The 20,943-nt window shown below is 39.2% G+C and overlaps 3 protein-coding genes and 1 pseudogene across 3 annotated transcripts; all 4 read right to left on the reverse strand.

The window, feature by feature from the left end:
* Positions 1-115: 115 nt before the first annotated feature.
* LOC145914100 (alpha-(1,3)-fucosyltransferase 7-like) lies at positions 116-4,284 on the reverse strand. The gene is made up of 6 exons (XM_083001876.1): positions 3,596-4,284; positions 3,232-3,473; positions 2,169-2,375; positions 1,945-2,100; positions 1,483-1,665; positions 116-1,114 (listed from the first exon to the last, which is right to left on the reverse strand). Exons 2-6 carry the CDS (start codon positions 3,423-3,425, stop codon positions 490-492), a joined length of 1,365 nt encoding a protein of 454 aa, XP_082858002.1. The 5' UTR covers positions 3,426-3,473; positions 3,596-4,284; the 3' UTR covers positions 116-489.
* A 1,027-nt stretch (positions 4,285-5,311) lies between these two features.
* LOC145914017 (alpha-(1,3)-fucosyltransferase 7-like) lies at positions 5,312-7,723 on the reverse strand. The gene is made up of 5 exons (XM_083001792.1): positions 7,449-7,723; positions 7,169-7,375; positions 6,276-6,431; positions 6,032-6,208; positions 5,312-5,960 (listed from the first exon to the last, which is right to left on the reverse strand). Exons 1-5 carry the CDS (start codon positions 7,640-7,642, stop codon positions 5,393-5,395), a joined length of 1,302 nt encoding a protein of 433 aa, XP_082857918.1. The 5' UTR covers positions 7,643-7,723; the 3' UTR covers positions 5,312-5,392.
* A 2,889-nt stretch (positions 7,724-10,612) lies between these two features.
* LOC145914080 (poly [ADP-ribose] polymerase 2 pseudogene) lies at positions 10,613-12,387 on the reverse strand (annotated as a pseudogene).
* A 552-nt stretch (positions 12,388-12,939) lies between these two features.
* On the reverse strand, positions 12,940-20,184 carry LOC145913148 (sterol regulatory element-binding protein 2-like). The gene is made up of 19 exons (XM_083000704.1): positions 19,896-20,184; positions 19,561-19,802; positions 19,187-19,420; positions 18,908-19,117; positions 18,778-18,848; positions 18,633-18,716; positions 17,639-17,823; positions 17,374-17,564; positions 17,135-17,306; positions 16,757-16,974; positions 16,382-16,619; positions 16,080-16,249; positions 15,543-15,720; positions 15,220-15,426; positions 14,795-14,948; positions 14,426-14,627; positions 13,877-14,053; positions 13,334-13,436; positions 12,940-13,275 (listed from the first exon to the last, which is right to left on the reverse strand). Exons 1-19 carry the CDS (start codon positions 20,056-20,058, stop codon positions 13,046-13,048), a joined length of 3,429 nt encoding a protein of 1,142 aa, XP_082856830.1. The 5' UTR covers positions 20,059-20,184; the 3' UTR covers positions 12,940-13,045.
* Between the last annotated feature and the right edge of the window lie 759 nt (positions 20,185-20,943).

The raw sequence follows: 20,943 nt of genomic DNA on the forward strand, positions 1-20,943 counted from the left end.
AAAAAAATAAGCACGTTTCTTAGAAGTAAGCGCATTTGTATTTTCCCTGGAAAATTATCATAAAAGCTACTTCGATAGAAACGTTGTAATCAGAAAACGATAGCGTCACACGGTTTGTTTATCGTAGAAACAGGGTTACCAATATGTACTGTAAAATGTGTAACGAATGTATCACCATATAAAATCATCAATCCGCATATAATAAAAATCAGAAAAAAAAAATTTTTTTTTCGGAAAAAAAATAAGTAAGCAGACCAAAATGGTCTTAAACAAGCTAGCTGCTTGGCAACCAGGTTGTAGTTTAAAAATCGTACTGTTCCTCACAGGCATGGACAGCAAACTCCCTTGTAAGGATTTCCGCTTGTCGTAATTTGTACTTAGTAAAAAATGGAAGGTCATGGCACCGTAACAAAATAACACAAAAAAGCCATAATTTCAATGGACCGAGACCGAAAAAAGTGTGAAGCACGCATATTGTCACGTGTTCACTTAAAGTGCCCTAGTGTAATAGTTTTCATCCCTAGAAACAGAACAGCGCCGTATTTTACGACACAAATGCGATCGTTTGATCGAAGGTTTGTAAGCACAACACCAAGCTGCAAAAAAAACTGCAGCAAAGCCTATCGAATAAATAAGAGTAATAAGCCAGTGGTGTGAATAACCACTGTTTCCTGAGTTGTAGTCGCAAATTGGAAAATGTGGGTCGCTTGGCGTGTATCCATCTCCGTACCACCATTGATCCAAATTTTCCACAATGTCTACTTCATTGGAAGCTTGATGAAGTTTGTTGCATAACTGACACATTCCATTTTCCCCATAACCAGGAAACTGTGCACGTTTCTTCTCTTTCCAATCCGCCTGTAATCGCCACTCAAAATATTTTCTATATGACTCGTCGTCTCCGTCGAGTTTCTTCAGATATTCAGCGAGTTCTTTTATCGACTCGAAGTCGTCAAAATGTATAAACGAGTTCGGTGGGGCGACGAGTTCGTACTCACTTCTTGGTGGCCCCAAAACCACGGGGACAGCTCCACAGAGGAGAGCGTTGTACCAAAATTTCTCAGTAATGTATTCCTTGCATTCGCAATTCTCGAAGGCCAAATAAAATTTGTACCTAGAAGGTAAAAACATTAACTATTTAAACAGGATTTCTATCCCAAGTAGTTTTCTTTTTTACAACTGTTTTTTTGGTATGGGTTGAATCAGTGGTCAGAAACTCGGTTTGAAAATTGAACCAATAGTTTTGCTGTCTTGTATCGTCGTTTTTACAGATTGAAAGAAAAAATTACTTAGGCCAACATTCTTAATAATTTTAATTGGATGTTCCATGCACTTGAATAGAATTTTACGGTTACAAATAGATTGTTTTTTATTTTGTAGATGGTAAATCACCTTTTAGTTTGTATGGTAATGGTAACAAAATATGAAATATGCTTGTTTTTTAATAACTCAAGTTCGAACATAAAGTACAAAAATGCCCACCTGGAAACAACATTGCAAACGTAACCAATCGGTTTATCCGCACATTTCCCATACATATCTACCGGCACATGCTCGTCAAGTTGTTTCACCAAATTGATCCGTTTTTTACTGCGGCAATTCGACACCACCCAGGACACAAGAGAATCAGCCGTTTTTGTGTTTATCATCCTGTCCAGGTAATTCCTGTCAATCAACAATGTGGTATAGCGCATTATTTATTGACGTTTTCATGTTGAAACCAGAGGTTCTTAAACTGTGCCTTGCCATGCCCTGGCGTGACAGTTCCAAGAAAGAAAATTGAATTTTTACGAAAAACAGGAGGAAAATAAGAAGTTAAGTCAGCCTCCTCTGCAACTTAATACTTTAACATCGGAAAAAGTCGTTCTGATAAATCTTTGTAAGTGCGTCGCAAGTAATCTTCAAAGTGCGCCTTTCAAGCGTGACTTTAACCTTAGTTCTCACTTTGATATTGTCGGAATGTCTGTGATATAGCTGTGAAATACATCAGAGTCAGTTCTGTACGTCATCGTCCAGTTGAAAATCCCATTCATTTCCGTCAACTTTTTTTCATACAAATATCTGATCATCCAGGGCGGTTCCCTACACATCCACACCCATCTGCGCGACAAAGAAGGAACGCGTGAATTCTTACCTCCTATCATTTTTACATTAATGCTTTTTCTTACCTTTGGTCAAGATTGCGGTGCTGTAACGGATATCTGTCTTTCATATCAGACGTCTCCGCACAATGGAATATTACAGCGTCTGCCACAGTTATACTAGACCTGTCATAAGTTAGTAGACAGTCGTTGCAAACATCGGGTGAGTGCAACACACCACCAAATCGGGGTCGCCACATCAGAATAACCGGCTTCTTTTTGCCGTCAACGCCCCTGTAACAAAGATTTTTTGGTTTTGTCTACCATATGTGTTGAATACTTAAAAATCCTTAACTGAGGTCATGTTACAAATGATTAGATAAGTTTTTACAAAAACGTAATTGTGAGCCATTGTTATATTGTCAAAAGATTGTAGTGCTCCTATAGATGGAAACCGTTATAAGTGTTGATACGCTGTCATAATGTGTATCTTTGTGTACCGATATCGTATATTGATGCATTTTAACAAAATGTAAGTATAGCTTTGAAAATGAAAGCCAAAGCTAAAATGCTGTTATACATTAGTAAACGTTTCGAACACTAACTGCGTTCATCATCAGTACTACAATGAGCGCATGCAAGAAAAGCGTCGGGGTAATAAAGGACCAGCTCTGAACGTGGATGATAGCTCAAAACCGCTTTACCTATTAAAGCGGTCACATCGCTAATGATGACGTCGCTGCTGTGCTATCATGTTGTTGTCACGTGACATGCCTCTGGCTTGTTGCGCGTTGTTGCTGCTGCTGTTTCCCTTCTGCCTGCTTAGTCCTTTATTACCCCGACGCTTTTCTTGCATGCACTCATTGTAGTACTGATGATGAACGCAGTTAGTGTTCGAAACGTTTACTAATGTACAACAGCATTTTAGCTTTGGCTTTCATTTTCAAAGTTATAAACTCCAAATATTTTGCACCCAAGTAAGTATAGCTTTTGTGCAAAAACACTTTTTACCAATTTAAACAAAAAAGTCAAAGCTAATATGCTGCTATATGTTATGTGCAAATGCATCATATCAGTGCAATTTAAAAATAGCCTTTAATCTCATGATATTTGGCACTGTAGGAAAATTTGTGGTAGTGATAAATTATACTTAGCATTGCTCTTCTCATCAAACGTGAACAGCGTTTTCGCGTGCGGAAATCGTTGAAGATTTTTGTTTGTCTCCTTCCAGTTCGTGAATTCCTGCGTCAGCTCAAATATCAGTTGATCATAGATAGTTAGCGTAACCAAATATGTCCCTGCTATAAGATACAGGCAAAATCGGGACTTGGAAAGTCGTTTCATTATATCACCGTCAACAGTTTGTAGCCGTGTTTTCTCGTCCAGAAGCACCTTAAATTTAAACACAAGATTTCATGCCCGAGACAATTTGTCTGCATTTTGACCCCATTAACGTAATATTACGAAGCAAAGTAAAAGATCGGCCTATATATTATAGAAACACGAAAACTCACCTTGAAGAAAATATAAAATATTCATCAAAATTACTCAAGGTGGTCGCTTCCAATGTTACTGTGTTCACGCTATTCAATGTATTACATATACATTTGCAGCACCATGATGAAGCGAGATTATAAGCTGGCTAAAGCTCGTGCAAATAAGTTTTTAAACAGCAGTCTTTCCAACACAGGTTTACTAAAAGTATCACATACAGTACAAGGTCGAAAGTACCCGCTGTTTTTGCACTTTTGGTAAAATATAGACGGTCTAAAAGTACTGCATTAAGCCCACACCCAAACTGGAACTGAACGTTTCAGGCAGAGGGAAGGTAATATAGCCTATTAACTTTAGGTTAATATTTTACCGAGTTCGTGTGGTGTGCATTTCAACATTATAGCAGTGCAAAAATGTAATGAACGACATATTTTACTTTAAAGTAACTGTTCAAATCTGTGTAGTTTGCTGTAGCATTAAATATTTTAAATAATGGGTGCTTTTGTAGGCCTACCAATACCCTATACCAAAACTTGACTTAATACAAAAAAACATATGTGAATGGCTAAGTGTTGATTACTGCACACCTGGCATTACTTTTCCATGAGTGTTACGCTACTTCTGCTGCTGCTGTCACAGTGTATGTTTACCATGTATTTCGTTACTGTACAATTAATATACAGCCCCTATCCTCATACAATGTCTGCTGGTAAGTAGACGTCTGCTGTTTGCTTTTCCCAAACATTTCTGCTGTTTGCTTTTCCCAAACATTATTTGCTCTGTAACTTGTAGCGGTCTGCGTAACTAATCTGCTATATTTGTTAGATTTCTATGTGTATTAATGCTGTAGTAGATATATCGTATATTCGTATACCGCCGCACATAAACATCAGTCTACACTGCTCATCCATAATTAACGAGCGCGACCCCGGCTTCCGGGAAAACGATTACATGAGGGCATATGGGCGTCCGCAGGAAACAAAGCAGGGGGGGGGCAATATTATCGCCACATCGCCGTTTTAGAAACGGTATTTCAGAAGAAAAATCATCTGACAATGCTACTCATTCTTGCCAATCCCGATATGGCAAAATAACACAACAAAAACAATATTAACCATCAATGAAGTACGTGGTGAAGTATTTTCTGCCCCTTTGCGTTTTTTTCTGTTTTCCTGGGGGGGCATGCGCCCCCCCCCCCCCTTGCCCCTCCCTGCGGACGCCCATGCATGAGGGTATATACTGCTAAAAAAAACGGATTCCTATTGTTTTAGATTTCTACGCGGATAAGCCATACAACGGCAGGGTTTTGGAAATCCCCCGAGACATAAGGTTACAGCCAACCCTTTCCAAGTTATTGCCACCATCTTTGCGCCACTACGCACTCATATACCCAGTCATCAAATTGCTCTAAGCTCAGGATGCACTTTTTTAAAAAGAAGAAGATTCCAAAGATCATTTGAAGCAAAACATATCGTTTCAGTTTGACACAAAGCTGGCTACAGGTCCCGTTCGGTCTGAAACCTAGACTGCTGTTTTGTAGGTGACAAGACGTAACGACAGCCGAGATAACCAGCGAATGTGTCGGGGGGGTTGGGTGTAAATGTGAATCAGCAGAAACCAATTTAAACGACCAAGTTCTATTAATATCATCGCGACACCATAAAAATACCTCTGCAACCACCATGCTAAGAAACGCTGACTCCTAAAAGTAACCTCTGTCTTTAAACCTCCGCAGCTGACAAACCCTTTCACTTTATTGCAAAAAAATATTATTGCTTGCATAGTGACGTGGATTTCGTTAATCAAACAACCGCTGGTCAACAGCGGAAAACTCGTCCTTTACAAGGTCTATATGCGATGCACAAAATTGCTAGAGCGGTTGCACCAAACACGATCGAATAAATAAGCGTAACAACCCAATGTAGTGAATACCCATTGGGACTGGAATCATTGCTACAAATTGGAAAATGTGGGTCATTTGGTTTGTAACCCTCGCCGTACCACCATTGAGCCAAATCCTCAACAACGTCCGTATGATTAGAAGTTTGATGAAGTTTGTCGCAAACTCCACACATTCCACTCTGTCCAAAGCTGGGGAACTGAGTTTTTTTCTGCTCCCTCCAACTCGAATCTAATCGCCATTCCAAGTACTTCCGATACGCTTCGTCGTCCTTGTCCAGCTTGTTTAGATAACCGGCTAGTTCCTCCATCGACTTAAAGTCGTCAACGTGTATAAACGAGTTTGGTGGCGCGATGAGTTCGTATTGACTTTTAGGTGGTCCCATTACCACTGGAACGGTTCCAACTTGCAGGCTATTGTCGCCAAGTTTTTCAGTGATGTAATCTTTGCATTGGGAATTTTCGAAAGCCAGGTAAAATTTGTACCTTAAAGATTTAAAAAAAAAACTTAGTAGAATTGGCTTTTTACTGCTACTAAGTAAATTCTTTGTAATTACTTTACAATGACAGCAGCAGTGGAACCAATCCTTTCCCCAGCACATTCTCCAAATATGTCCACGGACACGTACTTTGAAAGCTCTTTTACTAGGTCATTGCGCTTCTTCGAGCGACAGTTTGAAACCACCCACGACACCATCAAAGTTTTCCTTTTCAGTAAACTTTCAAAAGATTCTCTGAATAAAGTTACAATTTAGTTGTGGTTACCCACCAGTGCTTGATATGTCTCAGTATGGCACACACCGTGTCGTATGTGGCAAATTCATGATATAACTTCCATACACATGTGAGTCGGTTCTGTACGTCATTGTCCAGTTAAATACTCCACTTAAATCCGTCAACTTTCTTTCATACAGGTACCGCAACATCCATGGCGGTTCCATGCAGTACCAAACCCATCTACAGAAAGAGAGTCAACTTCCAAAAATTGTTGTATTGACGATATTCGTTTTAAATTGTAAATATGTGAAAACGGGTCGTTTGTAAGGTTCACAGGCTTCGCAGCCAAGGCATTGCAGCCAAGCTGGATCAGCCACTTTTCCCGACAAGTCGGAGCGAGATCTGAAAAATCAAGCTCCCGGTGAGGTTTGAACTCACGACCCTGGGCTAACCAGGCCCAACGCTCTACCAACTGAGCTACAGGAGCTCAGTGGTTTCACGGGGTATATTGTGGTCAAGGTACACTGGTGCGCAAGCGCACAACTTGTCAGGCGACCTTCACAACGTAGAGGATCTCCACCACCGTAATCAGACAACGCAGAAGTAATACCACGCTTTCGCATAGCATCAAGGCGGGATCGCCCCACTGCACAGGCCCTTTATATTTGGCCGTTTGTATTTGCGTTTGCTTAGGGGTTGAAATTGGAGAATTCAAACAGAAATTACCAAAGCGGTCCGGATATTTGCTTAACAAAGCGATGCTGAATTACAGTACATAAATACCGAGTCATGCAGGTCACAATTCGGTGTGTGCATTGCTTCACTTTCGCTTAAAACGAAAGGGGATCATTTAAAAAAGGAATAACAGAGTAAGAAATAGACGACCTTGCCTTACTAAACTATTACGGAGCGGACAAGAGGCACTTTATATCCGCAAAACCCCTCTTACCGCTGTTAAACCTCTTGTGTCCACTTACCTCTGTTTAGGGTCCCTGTTCGTCCACGGATAGCGCTCACGCATATCGGATGTGTCAGAACAGTGAAAGACTACGGCATCTGCCTCAGAAATTGCTGTCTGGTCGTAGGTCATCAGACAGTTGTCGCAAATTTCTGGTGTGCGACTGACTCCCCCAAAACGTGGCCGCCACATAAGAATAACTGGCTTCTTTACTCCATTTATATCTCTACAAGAATAAGGCACTAATAAATAAAACATTCTTAATCAATTATTAACAGAAACAAAGCAAATGCCCCTACTTCTGAACTTCCAGATTTTGGAAGTCGAACATTCTTTTCGCATCCGCGTACTTTTTAATATCTTCATTTGTCACAATCCAGTAATAATACTCCTGTATCCATTCGTACAATAGTTGATCATAGCCAATTAAAACAATTAAATATGTCACGAACAATAAGCATAAAGAAAATCGGGATTTGGACAAATGCCTCATTACATCATGTAAATTATTGCACAAGTTAGACCAGTCTGCTTGTACAGAACCCTACAAGAACTGAAAACGTAAACAACGTGTTTGACAGTACAAAATGACGGATATTTATCACGACAAGGTAAAATATTTGCTTGCATGCACTACTACCAGTAAAACGTCATTCGTTGAAAATGTTATTACCATAGCATAGTTACTCGTTTCACAACACAACAAGTAAACCACGTAAAATTCCACAAACATAAATAATAGTCCTCTTCTGTGTTAGAGTACTTAAGTCTGTACACATTTCGCTCACGCCTCCAGCCATTCTCATTCTCAATGCTATTACCAGTCATGCAGCGTACAGGTCGAAGCAGACAGAAAGTGGAAGAAAAAAAGAGAGGTAAGAGAAATGAGCAGACGAGCATCACTTCCCTCTCTCGTTTCTGTCTAACTTCGCCAAGAGCATCATTTGTCGAATCTCTTTAAAATCACATGTCGAGGGTCGTTACAAACTGGTCGTAACCAGTAACGACCAGCAAGTACGTTCTATAGCGCAATCCAAAAAATAAAGGTAAACAAAATATCACAAGTTACCGCGAAGGAACTGCGACTAATATGCAGTCATCTTTATCACAAGTACTATACGTAATTACTTTATTAGGTTATGTTTCATACTTTACGTAATAATTTCAGTTTATAATACTGGATGTATTCCCAAAGAGCTTCACTGTAGGCTACAGGTTATGCTATTGTATCAATAATCCTAATTACAGTTATACATTTTGAAAAGCAAGCGAACACCCAAATAACTAATATCGTCGAAACACATTTCGTCAAGAACCATATTGATACCAATTAGTTTTTCTTAATGTAACTAATGTAGAATTGTTACTAAAAAAGAGAGACATTTTGTGCAAAAAGTAGCAACATTTTTTAACTCCACTCAGCTGTATTTCAAAACTAACTGAATCTAGTATTTCAATCGACTCTAAAGAAGTTGCGTGTACACTCTAAAACGTTGGACAATCCGATACCTGGCCTTTTGATTCAACCCGATACTACTTGAGGCCCTTTGTATGATCATCAGTCGAAAACACCCTGTCCCTGCGCACATAGTTGGTCAATCAATTCACGAATTCAGCAGTTTGGCAATTGAGTAGTGTGACGTCATTATCGACTAAGCCAGCTATGTGCTAGTCACGAGGAAAATACAGTCACACGTTGAACACCAGCAACCCTTAGCTTATAATAAAGCTTTCTATCTTATCATAGAGACCTACCGTACGTCCAACCCAACATACAGCAAACAGTAAATTTTGTTTATCTCTTTTCAACACATCATGCTGCACGTTTGCCGTTTATTCCTAGTTGGCTAAAAGAGACTGCAATGATAACGGCTTTTTACTGCACTGTTCATCCCCGCTATGAAGTTTCCGGTGCGTATTTGTTTCCTGTTGGCTGCAGACAGCGTAGTGTACTACAACTGAACCTTATGTGCATTTGGCTCAGGGCCACTTTCCGTAGATTTAGGGATAACATTTTGCTTTTGCATAAGGCCAGGTGAGAAAAATTCAGTGAAGGTCTCAAACAAAGGCGCAATTGTCTACTGTAATATATTTGCAATATATTAACATGCTTTGTAGGAATGAAGACGTGTGTTTTCGCTTAACAAACGGCAGAGGAGAATTACCATAAACATACCATTTCAAGTACAGTTCCGATGTGTCATATTTACGTCATGTTTTTGGTTTGAAAACTATGGTGTGAATGTTTTTAAGTGGTAAAAATAATTAGGTGAAATATTTCTTTTGACTGGTGTCTTTATACTTCAGTGGAATATACCAAATAAAAACTGTTGAATATACTTACAATATATGAAAAATGTTAAGGTCAATTTACTCATATACTGTACACTATTTACGTTACACTAATTAGGCTATAGGCTACTTACAAAAGCACGAGGACGTATTTGATTCGTCGTACTTTTTCAAAGAAATGCATTCTTTTATCCACAACTTCTTTAATATCTGAGGCCATAGCCAACCGCGAGTGAATGTTTCTTTTTTAGCATTGTTGCACCTGTTTATGTACATTATTCAAAATTTTCGCTGATACGTAGACCCCACTGCTCCTGACTTGCTAAGTTTAAAACGTTATTCCATAAGCCAGATTTAATCAACTTCGTTTTCGGAATTACACCGCTTTGATTGAAGCTATCATCAGAGAGAAACAGACTGTGACGGGTTCCCAGCCATAATAAGCTATAGCCGGCTTTTCTATTGAGATACTGCATGTTGTCTACTGGTAGATACCAATTATTGCAGTGGATACTGCGTGACTCTGAAAAGGCGTCTGAAAAAAACCTAAGAACTAACCAAAGCAGGTTGATCAAAAGCAAAGGGTTGTGGTGGACCCTCATGGTCAGTTTGATTTGCGAGATTTGGTTGCAGGAATTTAGGTCGAATCAAGGAGAGAGCAAACCAAAAATTGCGCTAGTAAGGGTTTTCGTCATTGTGAACTCGCGAAGCTTAGCATTAAGTGCTCGTCTTGTCCATATTATCCAAAGGGATCCCAGAAGTAAAAAAAACAGTGAACAAAAGTTTGAACGCATGTAACTCGTCCTGCGCGGTAGCAGCATGATTTTGTGCACACAGTGTAATTTAACTGCAAAACTTTTCAAATTATAAGAATGCTATCGGTTAGTGTTAAACTCTGACCTGCAAACAAACGGGCTCCTCATTTAAGATTGCCCTGCAAAGAATATTACACTGCGGTGTGTGGTTCACGGTATTAATGTTTTGTGAGACGTTTACCTAACTCTGAAAATAGCCTGCGTGCCCTCCACTTGTGATTTATAACGTTTTGCACAGATGATGAACGCAGTGTTGTTCGAAAGGTTTGCATTCCTACAATGGTATCTTTTGGCATTCAGTTATACAATGGTTTTAAATTTCAAGCAAACACATGTTGATTTTTTTTCAACGCACATCACCAACTTTGCACAAAGTCAAATTTCATCTGCACCAAGTACCTTGGACAGATTTGATTCACATTGTACACAACATATTCATTGTACAACAAAGCTGATGAATTTGCATCTGGAACAGTGATGGGTTTGCCACAAGGGACCACAAACCCCTTTTCTGTTATCACATTCTCTGTAGGATTTGGCTGTGTTTTTCCAACTCCTCTAGTTGAGTTATATCCTGATTCAAGCTTGTCGCCATCATAATCAGCCTGCATTTTGTCACACGGCTTTCCAAGAGCAACTTCACAAAGAAGTAGGAACCCAGAAGATTGTCGTTGAGAAGCAAAACAGTAATTCGCAGATTTTGACACCATATCGGCAAAATAGACCCCTTTTCCGAACATGTATCCTGTACTTGGTGCCTCTGGTGGTGCAATCTTAAGCCCCTGCTGCAAAATACTGCACCAATTTGTCAAACGAGAACCATGCCACAAAAGCATGTGGTTTCCAATATCAGTTCTAAACATTTCATTTGCGTCGTGTTTGCAAATTGAAAATACATTTAATATTTCAAGGTTGTAGTTTTTGTGTGTTGCAGCATGGGTATTGTTTGTGTAAAGTGTAATAAGTTTGAACTCCGGGCTCTCACGGTCCAGTGCTGCCAGTTCACATTGCAAGGACCTGTAACGTACATCCAGCAGGCTTTCCTTCGATTCCCTGTTTTCTGATTGATCAATTATTGTAATCGCAACTTGAATGTCACTGAGTGCTTGCAGAAGTTCAAGTTTGGATTTCATTTCTTCCACGGAGTGAATAACAGGAGGTCGTCTCATGCCAAAATCATGTGGAATTCTGGTGTAAAATTCATTGCAAGCCTCCACCATGCCTTTGTAGTTCGTTTTCACCAAACAAGTTTCAAGGGCTTTTAGTGTACTGTAACCAGCTGTAATCTGGTTTTTAGTTAACTTTCCAAGAGGTGCCTTTTTTACATTGTACTGCATTTCTTTAACACTCTCTTCAAACTCCTGCACATCAAAAATTAACCGGACAACATCTTGCAAACACTGTGAGAGCCTGGATTCAACTTTTTGTGACATTTTAGTTTCACCTTTGGTAGGTGCTTGGTCAGCGCCATAATCCATCTCCAGAAGATCATATTTTCCATCATACTTCTCAAAGCAATTTCTCATTTCCCAGAAGTTCTTTGTCTTGTCAACAAATTTCTTTTCAAAAGAAGCAATTGCTTTGTCAAGTGGCATCTCCTGTAGATTTGTCCCAGCGATCTTTCCCACTCTGCCCCATCGAAACCAAAGAAAATACTGTGGCTTTTCATTGTGCTTTAAGAGCTGCAACAAGTAGTACTTGTTGTTATTTCTTCCTACATTAGTCTGATTTAACATTGCATTGTAAACAGTATCCCCACAGACATAAACATGATAATCGCGAAGCAGGTTTGTGCATTCTTCATCAACAGGGACAATTCCCCTAAATGTTATGGTTTTGTTACACACTTCTTTAGGTTCCTTTTGTTCTTCTTTAACTATGCATACACTCTTTTTCTTTTTTCTTTTAGCAGTAGTCTGACTATGCACAGAACTGTTCCTTTTGTTTCTTTGCCGGGATTGACTTTCTGCATTGTTTTGGAATTCTTGCAAAGGAATCTTTTCTTGTTTAATTGCAGCTGCTCTTCTTGCTGATCTTCTTGTTAACCTTTTTTCCATTTTTTGCTTCACTTCATACAACATCTGTTGCAATAGTTAAATTTGTAAAAAAACCTTTCTGTACGATTGTTATACTCTGTCAAAACAAAATACAAAAGCTTCGTTCTTTGTTTTTTTTTCTCTGATTTTCCCGCCAGTCGTATCCAGCGAAGCATGTAAAACGTAACATAGAAATCGTGTTTATGAAATGTCTTCTGTTTTTTCACAGCTTGTGTCTTGTTTTTCACAAAAATTTTTCAGCAAGTACAGTTGCTACAATTTTTAATTCTCATCTTCATGTACAATAAATTGTTGGGTTGCTATCTTAGCGTTTCCAAAGCTGGGTGCCTTAAAGGTCGGTTTAGGTCAGGGGTGCCTATTGCGGCCCGCCACAAAACGGGGGTTTTCGCAATTTCCTAACAGCAATTATATGCACTGATAATATACAAAAAAAACTTTTATTGGATCCACATTTCAATCGAAACTGGCCGATGTGCGTTGCAGATCCCAGCAAAAACATGATGTATTCTTCAGAATTTTACAGCCCAATCGAGTGCCGAAAAAATGCATCCATAATGTGAATGTTAACAGTGTAACGTCGTTGACGAACAATTTTCAATGTGATGAGGGTTTAACAGAGAAAAATAGACAGTTTGCACCACCACAAAACGTAGTGTGTAGCAAAAAAAATCTTTATTTACAACAAAAATGATGCCAAAAAAACAATAAAATATAAATACACAACACTTCTTTTTAAGAAGCCATAACTTGAACTTGGTCGTCACTCTGTAGCAGCATCTTTCTGCAATCCCGGACACCCTTCTTATCACCAAGAACCTCCATTTTATCAATAGCATCGCGCAGTAACGCGTCTCGTCCACCCGTTGTGTTTATGAGGGGTTGCGGTAGGTGTTTGGCTGCCAAACGAGCGGCAGAAACCTGCTCTCTGGCGCCCGGATGCGGTGGCTCGTTTTCGGAATCGTCTACAAGGGAAAAATTTAATCGTAGCATCAAAGTGCGGTTGGAAACGTTGTAGCATACTTTTTGAATGGTGGCGCCGTCGCAGCGTTCTTTCCAGAAGCTGGTGGGTCCGGGTGGGAACCGCACCTGCCATCATTCTGAGAGTCGCTTCATGCAAATACACCTAAAGAAAATGGCACATTAATACACAACCAACTGATTGTCAACGGTTCAGGTGCTCCTAACGAAATATGGGGGATATACAAAGGTTTATTAAACATGGTGCCAAGGTTATTAATTTAGCTTCCCTGCGGTTTCACAACGTTGGATATCATCTTGCACAGTCAACATGATGCAAATAGCAAAGAATCTGTATTGCATGATTGATTCGTTTTTGGGCTTATTTAACAGCAAGACACCCCACTGCTTCATTAGTTACACAGTCGGCATTTTAAAGTTTGTCATAATACAGCTGTGTAAAATATCACTTGATTGACCAATACAATTTTATGTTCAACTTTTTTTTTCAATGCACATTTAAAATACACTGATAAGGTTTCAGTTGACAAAAGGAACCATTATTGCCCCAGAAGACCACACCAAAACCACAAACTTAATTCCTACCTTTGCATGAGCTGCTGGAATTTTTACAGTTATTGTACGTAACAGGTTTACATCAGCTTCAAAGTTGGATAACTCCTCAGCAGTAGCACGCCTTGTTACTCCATCAGCACACTGAGTACACTCCCACATTTCTGTCCGCGTAGCTAACAGCCATTCACAAGCAATCAATTGGAATGCCTGCAGGTATAAAAGTTTTGTTGACAAACACTAGTTTTGGCTCTAAAAGTCATTCTATTCAAGGAAATGAAAAGATTTTACCACTGCACTTGATTGATAAAATCCGAAAATATTCACAAAGAATTTTGCTACTTTTGCAGGTGCAAAAAAACACTAAATGCCAGAGCACCCACCAATCAAGTCAAAACATTTTCTGCCAGATTGTGTTGCTGTTGTAAATATTACATGTTGATTTTGCATCGTTGTAGCACTGCACACATTTGTGTTAGTGCAATGCAACTACAATGCACTGTCAACAGTAACAGGGCTGGCACGCAACTGATTATAACTTTCAGAATCATGGAAGTTTCCATTTGAGCTGAGCACACTTACAGCCGTTGTGGGGTGGTTGTCATGTTGGTGCAGTAGACTCTGCTTCAGAAGTTTAGATGCCTGAGAGCAACGTTGCGATACAACTTGAAACTGGGCAGCTAGCGTTTTTATTGCAGACGGATTTTCAGAAACTTCCTCTTCAAGAAGTAGAAAGTCCCGCCGGGCCACAAATGACCACATCAGAACCCGTGGTAACGGATTCCTGAAATGGAATTATGAAATGACAAGTTTAATTGCTATGTTATCAGTTAAAACACACATATTATGTTGTTTCTTACATTAATTAGCAATATATGCAACCAATGAGTTAGTTATCTGGTTTATGTTAGTTCATAAATTTGCTGATGCCAATGCAGTTTCAATACACACTTGCTGTCAGTGAGTTTCCTGGGAGGCCTTTCAACAGTTTGTGCCAACTTGGATGCAGATTTGTTGTCACCCACCAACCAGTAAGCTGCTATGGATGCAACCGCCCACCAAAACTTACATTCTTCATCGTATCTCTTGTCCACCCTCAGCACATCTGTAAAAAAATATGTAAAAACATTCTACTTTACATTAAATAACGGCGTTTTAATGAAGAAACTTGGCAAAAAGATAAGTTTTTTTTTCTGAAAAATAAGAATGTTTCAGCATATAGCATGGGCCATGCACTGCCCAACAAGTATCTGTTTGACGTATTGCGCTAAGTGTGCATTCTCGTACAATGATGGACCATGACTACAAAAAAAAACTATATTTCCAAAATTTGTGAAAATATATCGTAGAACTTTATTTGTTTGTTTGAATATTACCTTCACTACATTCAGATACAAGCTGGAGATATTGTAGTGCTTCCCCAGAGGGTGTGATTTGTTTTGACTTTCTGCGACTTCTTTTATCACCATTTCTGTGATTGGCCAGAGCCGTTTCATCTATTTCAGCAGGGTTAACCAAAGTATAAACAGCCTTTTGCAACATTGTTTGACGGAAGTTGTAAGCAGCATGAGACAAGGGGTCAGCTGAAAAAAAGTTGGATTTTGTTACAAGTGAGCTAGAGCTAGGGCAACTGTTTTCACCACTTTCAAAAACACGGACGAAAACTTTTTTTTCATAAGAAACAATTTTACTGTCATACTTTCGTCAACCACAGCTGTGTAGTTAAGATGGACATCATCCTCGTCGCTTTCAGATTCGTTGGACCAGTTTTCATCGACCACGAACCGATGACCTATTGGGTGGCAGATCCACCGGAGTGTGTCAGATGTATCACTGTGAAGTGCCATAACTTTTCTGCTCTTGCTCAAGAAGTATCTCTGTATGGCAAAAACTCATGATGCCTATTTTTTCTATTTGGTTGTACTTTTGTGGAGAATGGGACATTGTTTTGCACCATATGTTATATTTGTTTTAGCATTGAATTTCATTGCTCCACTTTGAAATTAAAATAAGTTTAAACTTTTAATAAATAAAATGTGGCTTGTCCTGATGATATTACTTAACTTGCAAACATGTAATTAGAAAGTTAATGATTAAAAACAGTGATGTCCAAAAACGACATTTGTGCACCATTCTTGAAAAAAGCAATACCAATTTTGGCCCAAGATAGCATTTCAGTTGGACAGCACTGATTTCAAATACATTGTTATTTATTTCCAATAGTTGAGAGACTTACGAAGGTCCACTGAAATATCTTGGGTGCACTTTTCTTCACTCTGATGGCAGTGGTGGCATAAATACTAGAAGCAATACTGGGTGGGGTGGTTTCCCAACCTGCAACTTCACATAGGTTGATGGCACTCAGTGAGAAAACAAACCCAATCACCCTGTTGCCCTTGATCTTGCCTAAAATACAAAAAATACAAATTTCTTGCATATTTCTTCTATATTTTATCAGTAATGTAAATGTGAGACAAAATGCAATTAAACAATAAATTAGACTGTTACATATATATAACGTATTAAGCTACTATCAACCTGTTAGGTGTAGTTGGTCAAGCTTATGGTAAACCTGGGCAGCATCTCGGGCAGAATTGCGCACAGAAAGTTGGCTTTTCCACCTTGCAAGCCAAGGCCCAAATCTTGTCACACCGAGTCCAAGACGAAACATATTCCACATTAGCGCACACCACTGATCAAACTTGGTAGTTGGTAGTGGACGGCCGATGGCATGCAGACTGTGTCGCAAATGAATATCAGCAGCCGCATAGTTTTTCTGCAACATAGACAATGTTTTTTCCTCAAGGATCTATTTATTGTTTGTAACACATAGAACTATCTTTATAATTAATGATTGTCGTATCTGTTATTACTCAAATTTTATTGTGCTGGAATTTGAATACAAAATCTCACCTTTGCTAGTTCCTTTTCAGCCTGTTTTCTATGTCTCCAGTACCTCGTTGATGATTTGGAGTGGGCCTCAGTAAGTGGTTCGCCATTAATAAACAATTTCCACAAAACAGCAAGTGATATCATTCCATTCACAAACCATGAGATTAGGGTGGGGAACATCCAGTCCCACCACCCATTGGATGATAAAGTTGATAAATCCACCCCAAGCACAGATCGTCCTGTAAAAACCAATAAGAGGTGGATTTTTGTGGAAATAATTAGAAATCAGAAGGATAAACACCCCTGAACATTAAACAATCTTCACCTACAGGCCAGTCTAACTTCATAGATTGTTATTTTAGTATATCACTGATTTATTTGGCAAGCTACAGCACTTACCAACAATCACATGGTCATTTCCTTGGAAACTTTGACCACCAGGTGGAGCAAAAGCTTTCAAAATAGAGCCTGTGGGATTTAGAATTAGACAGGTGAACATAAAGACACATAGTGCAGCTCTGCTTCTGTCCAGCAAGCCAGTGGTTGACTTGGCATTTCTTTCATTGTGTTGCTATAAAAAACAAACAAGAGTTGGGGCACAAAGTTTGTATGTTGGCAACCAACTTTGTTATATGTACCTCTACTTCATTGCCTGTCAGAAGCTCATCAATCCGCTGGCCCGGTGAAGATTCAAAGTCATTGACAAACGGCAATCCCGGTGAGTCTGGGTCAGAATGTGGAGGGGTTTGCATGGAGCTGGGAAATGGGGCGAGCGAGCTGTCAGTGTCCAAAATGTTGATATCGTTCTTCACAAGGTCATGTATTGACACTGAAAAAAGTTTAAGTGCAACATGCTCAATAGGAAGAAAACTAAAATGATTTTAAAAATTCTATTTCTTTTACGTTTTTCGTTGGAGTTGAGAAAGTGTTTCTTTAAAATCTGATTTTCTGCTTTTAACCGCCGGTTGGCATTGGACAGGAATTTGATGTAGTCAATAGCTTTTTTTAACACAGCTGCTTTGTTGAGTTTGGCTTCTGGGCCAATGAGCAGGTCTTTAAGTTCAATTATCTTGTCATTGATAGAAGATCTGCAGTATAAGTTTTTTTGTAAATACGTAATGGAATAAACTAGATACAGGATACATATATATAAAGAAAAACTGCCACATAATATTATGAAGATATTTTAAACACAACTTTGCCCATCTTTACTTATGTTCAAATGCCAGCATACTGTTACCTGGCATTTTTTAAAATGATATTTTATACCACAAGCATGGGCGTATCCAGGGGGGGGGGTCCGAGGGGTCCGGACCCCCCCTTTTGTGACATATTTTGGTCTTTTTTGATAACTAAACAAACGCCACTGTATTTTTTTGTCAAAATCCGCGTGAAAACCAGAAATTTTCTTTGACGTTGACCTGAAAACCGTGTCGTGCTTGCATTCGCCATTGTTTCCAAACAGGGAGCATATCGTTACCGAAAACTTGGCATTGTTACGAAACAAAGGTAATTTTTCGTCAGTTTACGGACGAAACGTCGTTTCTCAGTGGCCACGTTGTAATGACAAGCGGTTTACTTGCGTGAAAGTCAATTAGTGTAGTTGTTAAACTTTGAAAGCAGTAGTAATAACACTACGGCGCAAGCACTATCGAGTGTTCCATAGCGTTACACAATTGCGCAAGCCAGAAAGCCACCGTTTATATGACGATTGGCGCGAACACCGGCGTTCGTATTTTGCGATTCTCGCCCGCAATTAACCTTAGTTTATACCTGAAAATCGGGGAATTCCCTAAAAAATTTGGACCCCCTCCTTTAAAAATTCCTGGATACGCCCCTGACCACAAGTATTTTGCACCTAGATTTGTTTCAATTTCGTTGAATACGATTCACCCACCTGTATCTTTTTTCAATGGCATTGTGTGAAGACCTTGGTTTGATTTGCAAAGGTTTGCATTCAATTTTTGATGCCGATGGCAACCTACAATTTAACAGGTGACAGGCGTTAAGCGAATTTCATAAATGTTTACTTAAGAAATTACCGTTGTATTGTAACCTTTCCACCTTCAACAACAATTGGAACAGATGGTATGATGGTACTTGTTTGCAAATTCTAGAAAATACAACTGCTAGTCACATAATTTCTTTTTAAAATCAGGTTTAAACACTTACTGTTGTCATTGGAGGTGAATCGGTAATGCTTGTAGGGGACGGCACAGGTGTAAGATTTAGGGATGTTATTTGTCCAGATGCTGGGGATGTGCTTTGCTGGCGCAGCATCTGTTGCTGCAACTGGTCCCGAATTTGCGAATTGTTTTGTAATGTAGCTAAGATTGCCTGGACTTGAGTTTGGCCAGGTGAAGATGCTGCTATAACTGGTAGCTGAAATGAGGAATAAACATGTCCTTGACTTGTTTATTTTAAGCATGCAATGTGAAAATTTGCTGTTACCGTAATTGGTGTAGAAGTCAAGGTCTGAGAAGATAGTGCAACTTGGGGAACAGTGGTGAAGACACTTATGGCCTGCTGGGTCTGTCCATTTGGAGACATTAAAAGTGCCTGAAGACTGGTGTTTGTGGGAGTTTCCTGCACTGGTTGTGGAATTGAATGGCTGACACTAGGAGTTTTCTTCACTTCGGAATAATATTGCATTGGTGATACAGCAGCTGTTGGAAGCCCAGGGCTCTTTAAAACAAAAATCATCCATTTTTGGACTCTAATTTTCATATTTATTTATACATTTCCACAAGAAAATATTTCTATGTGTCGAAAAATTGCCAACAGAGCAACAATTATATGGTAACATTACTTGGAAATTAATTTACCTTTGCCATTTGTGGTTTGACCTCTGGTGGTGTTGAAGGTGGCAACATGTATGGATTCCCATTTGGCGGAGACTTCGCACTTGGCAAAACTGGTACCGGCAGGCTGTCAGGCATACTGACAGGACTAGAAGTTGGTGCATTTAGAAGATCGTTGAGCGACTGTTGTCCAACTGTTCCTGATACCTCAGAGTTGGACAATTCTATCTCTGCTTGCTTCTCAGTATGTATACCTTGAATAAGCACTGCAACACAAACAGAATATGAAGTTGCCTGACCTGTCCCAAACGGTATGAAAGACATAATAGTTAAATCCTCATTTTGCTTTTAACACTTACCATCTATATCGTCCATCCAGTTGTGATCCATCAGTTCGTGTTCTGACATTAGTCCCTCAGAAATGTTTTCGAGGGCCGAAAAATCATTTTGGTCCATGTCATTTACGTCCACTGCATCTATTGCATCCACATCTTTTCCCCACACGTAAGAACCCAAATCCATTTTTTAATTACCACTGGTCTCCACAGATTTACAACTTGATCTTGTTTCAAAATTTAGAAAATTACTTAAAGATGGCCGAACGGCCAATGTACTCACAAACCACTATCCAGTTTTATGGAAAGGAGCCAAACTAAAGAAATGTTAAGTTAAGTTTACAAATAAAAAACAATAGTTTGAAGCATTTTTGTACATTGTACTCTCGTTACATCAGTATCTTGCGGGTTAATTGCTGACATATGTGCATCATAACTGCTTTATCTGTTAGTTATTAACTTTTGATTGGTGCAGCGCAACCAGTAATAGAAAATAAACGAATTTAACAAGAACTATTGGCACGAAACCTGATGTTGACTGTTGCTTCCTCCGGGCTGGAGAAATGAGACCACTTGCTCTCAACCAATCAAAATGCAGAACAAGCAGTGGCGTGATATTACGTCACAGTCGAGGGAACACAAATGATTTGCTGTTGCGCAAAAACTGCCATGCGGTGATGCAAATAGATTTTTTACATTTGTGATGGAAACTTGCATTCTTTTAAGTCTCTTGCCCCAAATAATGTTGTCGTATCTCTATTTTTATTTAAAAATGATTAAATAGATGTGAAATAAATATAGTGTCATAGAAAATTTTTAGAACATTTTATTCATGCTGTGCAGAATATGGGTAGAGTAAATTATAGAATTTGGGGGAATTAAGTTTTATCTAAAAGGGCGCTTGTGCTGATGTACCGTAGGAACAATGCTTTAAAACATCAATGGTAAAAACAATACCACCGTTGTATCATTACAACAATACCACCGCTGTGTATGACGTAATAGCCAAAGAAACGTTTTTTAATTTGGCAAACAGACTTTCAAAAAATGCCTTATATTATTTGTTGGGTTT

This window comes from Ascidia mentula, chromosome 9 (assembly GCF_947561715.1).
Source record: "Ascidia mentula chromosome 9, kaAscMent1.1, whole genome shotgun sequence".
In the NCBI taxonomy this organism is placed as follows: Eukaryota; Metazoa; Chordata; class Ascidiacea; order Phlebobranchia; family Ascidiidae; genus Ascidia; species Ascidia mentula.